This window comes from Anopheles nili, chromosome 2 (genome assembly GCF_943737925.1).
Source record: "Anopheles nili chromosome 2, idAnoNiliSN_F5_01, whole genome shotgun sequence".
Classification (NCBI taxonomy): domain Eukaryota; kingdom Metazoa; phylum Arthropoda; class Insecta; order Diptera; family Culicidae; genus Anopheles; species Anopheles nili.
Genome location: NC_071291.1, coordinates 37,098,049 through 37,102,694, shown reverse-complemented (window position 1 = coordinate 37,102,694; position 4,646 = coordinate 37,098,049). Strand labels below are relative to the sequence as shown.

At 47.4% G+C, this 4,646-nt stretch overlaps 1 protein-coding gene across 1 annotated transcript; it reads left to right on the top strand.

The window, feature by feature from the left end:
- The first annotated feature begins 2,798 nt into the window (after positions 1-2,798).
- On the top strand, positions 2,799-4,432 carry LOC128722452 (chymotrypsin-2-like). Its single transcript, XM_053816118.1, has 3 exons — positions 2,799-2,856; positions 2,942-3,354; positions 4,130-4,432. Exons 1-3 carry the CDS (start codon positions 2,799-2,801, stop codon positions 4,430-4,432), a joined length of 774 nt encoding a protein of 257 aa, XP_053672093.1.
- Positions 4,433-4,646: the final 214 nt, after the last annotated feature.

The window sequence follows — 4,646 nt, the reverse complement described above, 5'->3', positions numbered from 1 at the left end:
GGAGTGCCGAACGGACGCAAACTAATGGTATTAAAGTAAAACTCCTTACGCTTAACCTGGCTCGCTTTGTAGGGGGCTCTAACCTATAAAGGTTCGTGAACGAAAGATCGAATGATAATCATCACATACAGCCACCGGAAAAAAATATCAGCCCAAAGCCTTAGAAAGAACGTAGTAAAACAGGGATGTTTCGTCTGCGGTTGCTCCGCGAAATAAATTGAACAACAAATATTATTTATCCTCTTCCCGTTCCCTTTCGAATTGGGGCAGCTATTCTCAGCCGAGCACGAGGCGAAGCTGATGGTCCGAAACCAAACCGGGTAGGTTCTGTTTCCGGTAATCCACTCTCGTTAAATTTCCGCCTACATCCCTTTAGGGAAATCAACCTCACCTCGAGGAGCACATCGGGAAATGGGAAGAATACTTCGCACCCGTGTTCAAATCCCTGGAGGCGTGGCGCACAAAAAAACAAAAAAACAACAAAATATTCAATCATTCCCGGGAATGGGAGGATGAGGATCCGCTCAAATTGTGTAAATCAAAACGCGCAAGAAAAACGGAATTGCGTCAACACCCGCGCGGCTGAACTGAACCACGCAACCATGTGATAAACGCAGCAATAATTATGTGATACCAAGCCGGTCTGAAACCGGAATGCCGGTCGGAAAGTCGACGCGTAAGCCAAACCAATCAGCCCCGGTACCAAGAACGCACCCTCGTCCGAATACGACCGCTCCGACGGTTGGCCATCGCAATCCGGCACGAACCGCACTGAGGCGGCTTCCGCCAATGGTTGCGGCATAAAATTTTAACATTTTTCCCTATCGATGCGCCCGCCGAATTGCGTTCATAAATATTTATCATTCACTTAACGCGGGCGCGCACGACGGCGGTCGGGAACAGCGAACCGCGAGTCCGGGGAATTAATTGGAAGGGAAGCTTTTTTTTTTGGCCCACAGCGAGAAGAGGAAAAATAAACCACAGCACGGCTCCAGCAATCGCTCGGTTGAAGGGGGCTAATGCGGGCTTAGGATGGGATTGTGATGCCGCCAGTTCGTTCACACAATCAAAACTTTAAGCCACCAAGATTATTGATGTTGGATACGATGTATTAACAGTCGATGGTGGGATCACCGGGCCGGGAAGTGGGTGTTTGTTTTCCATTTATTTTTCATTTACAGAGAATCATCCCGACTCATCACGAACAATGGGGTTTTCTTTTTCTTTCAGATTTTGCACCAGAAACCATCGGCACGAACTGAAGTCCCCCGAATGGCGTTCGATACGGACCGCCAGCAAGGACGGAACGTTTACATGAAAGTGAGCCTTGATTTATTGATCTTAGACAGTTATGGACCATAATGCGTCGAATGCATTTTAAAATACAATACATATATATACATAAAACTCCTAAAACACCACACAACATCATAAACAAGCACTTTTGACTTACTTATTTATGCAACTAATAACTAATGATAACATAATTTGAAAAAAGAAACTTTTTGTCAAGAAGCGAAGTTTATGTTTTACCAATTTATGTCTTTTACTTTTTCATAAAAATGCCCAAAATTTAAATTACGAAGCTGAACGATTCGCTCGTCGTTGTTGCAAATCTTCTTGAAAAATCAACGACCAAATACTCCCGCGTGCTTTTTTTTTGTAACGGTAGCTATCAGGGGTTTTGAGCCTGTTTATTCCTCCCTCGAAACCTGACCCTTTCTTGGGTACCAAATACCAAACATTCAAAGCCAATTTGATGAGCAAAAACAAAAAAACAAAACAAAACAGCAATGCTGAAAAATAGACATGTTACTGAACATCGGCCCGCGTAAAAACGCAATTCTCAGAATACATCACCATCATGGCGGTACTCGGCAAAGCCGACACACGCTGAGGGTTTCGGCTTTGGTGAATATTTTCCCTCCGGGGTGCCCTGATGGTTGTGTCGATTGGGACCAGCTTCATGCGAAAGGTTTTGGGTTCGTCCGCAAAAAAAATGTTCCATTGCACGAAAAACAAAAAAAAGAAACAAAACCAAAATCGATGTAATTACTTCTCGGAAGGCGCACCAGCAAATCATTGCCCTCATACCTTTGTTTATAAAAGTAGCCGCCTCGTGCCGTTCATTAGCGCAAAGACAACACGCAAAAGTGTGTACAAAAAGGAAAATGGTCGTGCAAATGGAGAAAACAACGTCGGTTGTCGGCTGTCAATGCTTACCGGATTTATGCAGCGCTACTTCAGCGCACCCGGATTGCGAGTTTAAAGGTTTTATCGCTCGAACATGCGCTTATCGGTTGTAAAACTTCAAAGAACGCATGACGCGAGTGAAAACTGACACCACAAAAAGCACACCTACGTCAACCGACCAACCGAGACCAAGGGGCCGGACAATTAATTGCAACCCATCGCTCCCTGGCTCATCGTTTATCGGCCGGCTTGTTCTGCAATGTCCGAAAATTGCGCTGGATTTCGAGGGCCCATAAAACCCGAACGGGCCACCGAAAGCCATTGTCAGCGAATCTCCGCCCAGCCGGAGCTTATCAGCGAATGGTCGTTCCGCAATTCGGTTGACAGCGCGGAATCTCCGGCCCGGGTTGATCCGATCAGATCAAAGCAAGTACCTGCATTATCGACCCGATGGAGCATTCGTTTTCGTGTAATAGCTGAAGCCATAAACGAATCGAGATTATTGCTATCTTACCGATGGTGGTGGGCCCGGCCGTGAAGGTATAAATTCGTGACACCTGCCGCGTGTCCTTTCCTATGAGGGAACTCTCACAGCTCAAACCAGCATGCTGCGTGTCACGTGGATCGCCATCGCGCTGTGCGTCGGCCTAGTGGCCTGCAACCGTAAGTGTGTGTTCGGATGGCATTTTTTTTCGCGCACCTTTCCGGCGACCATTCATTTCATTTGCGATTTTCGGCACCGCTGCAGCGACGAACGGTGGGTATCGAGATGGTCGAATCGTCGGTGGGTACGATGCAACGTCTGGCCAGTTTCCGTACCAGGCGTCACTGCGGCGGCCACCAAACTTCCATTTCTGCGGTGGATCCATCATCGGACCACGCTGGATCCTTTCGGCGGCACACTGCACGATCTCGATGGAACCGGCCGACCTGAACGTGTACGTGGGCAGTGTGAGTCTGTCGTCGGGTGGCGTCTACTATCCGACGATGCGTGTCGTGAATCATCCACTGTACGATGCGGACACCATCGAGAACGATATCAGCTTGATACAAACGGTGGATCCGATCGTGTTCAACGAGCACACGCAACCCATCGGTCTGGGATCGTCTTTCCTGCTGTTCGGCACCGGAGCCACCATTTCCGGCTGGGGTAGATCTAACGTAAGTGTTATTGTGCTGCACTGAGCTGAGTGCCGGGAAAATGTGTGTAATCTTGAGGCCACAAATGTGTACCGTATACGCAAAGTGGCTGGACAGTGGCAATGAGCGTCACAGTGGGAGGTTGCTTAAAGCAATGGAATGTCGTACAGAAGGCATATTCACTCGAACTGGGCATTGCCTTTCTAGCATTGCGATTAGAAAATGTTATTGCAAGAAACACAACTGCGAATCAACTGAATAATACTATAAAGGATTGAAGTAGTACTGTTAAAAGTGAATGCAAACAGCAGTTAAAGCATACATACAGCACGCATAAGATGGCCAGTTCTATAAGCATAAGTCATAACTTTCCATGCAGCAAGGATAAATGGGTGTGTTTTTATCGAATCATCATTCAAGTGAATCATTATTTCTTGCAGAGCCTTGCAGGAATAAACAAAACTTCGCCTCTCCAGGCACATTTAATATGTCTGGCTAAATTATGAGCATTCCAGCATATGATAGAGCCATTTCCCAAACACCCATGCAGCAAGTTTAGCTACTTCTAAAAGCACCCAATCTATTCCCGTCAAATCAGCACAGCGCAGCATTCACCAGCAGATTTACCAACCCAAAGCGCATAGATTCAGCAATGAATGTTGATAGAAAATCACTGTCCAGTTTCTGATTACTTTCACACGTCAATTATCGAGAAAATTGGAAGGACACAAACCAACCCGCCCGGCTTGCGTCCACATTACAGCGACCATAAATCATGCTTTTAACCTCCTTCCAGACGATGGACAGCGGTGCGGCTGTGGTACCGGACAATTTGCAGTACATGACCGTCGACGTACTGACGATGGAGGAATGTCGCGCGGAACGTCCCGGCTCGGGTAACATCTTCGACAGTGTCATGTGCGTTTCGAGCCCAGCCGGTCAAGGCGCGTGCTCGGGCGATTCCGGTGGACCGCTGTCGTACGATGGCATGGTTCACGGTATTGCGTCCTTCGTGCGCGTTCCCTGTGCTACGGCCGTCTCCGATGTGTATGAGCGTGTCTACTCGCACTTGTCGTGGATAGCGTCGGTCATGGTGTGAGAGCGGACCCGTGGCCCTTGGGAGAGAGAGACTCATGGTTGCGTGATTGGGAAGCAATAACAGCATAAATAAAGCTTGTATCCAAAAAATGTCTTAATGGAAAATTCCTCACTAATTGCAAAGATTCGCAGGGAAATGGAACATTCTTTGCACTTTCTACACTTTTCCCATCGAGTGCTCGAAAAGAAACACACGGCGTGTGCCATCGCTTTAT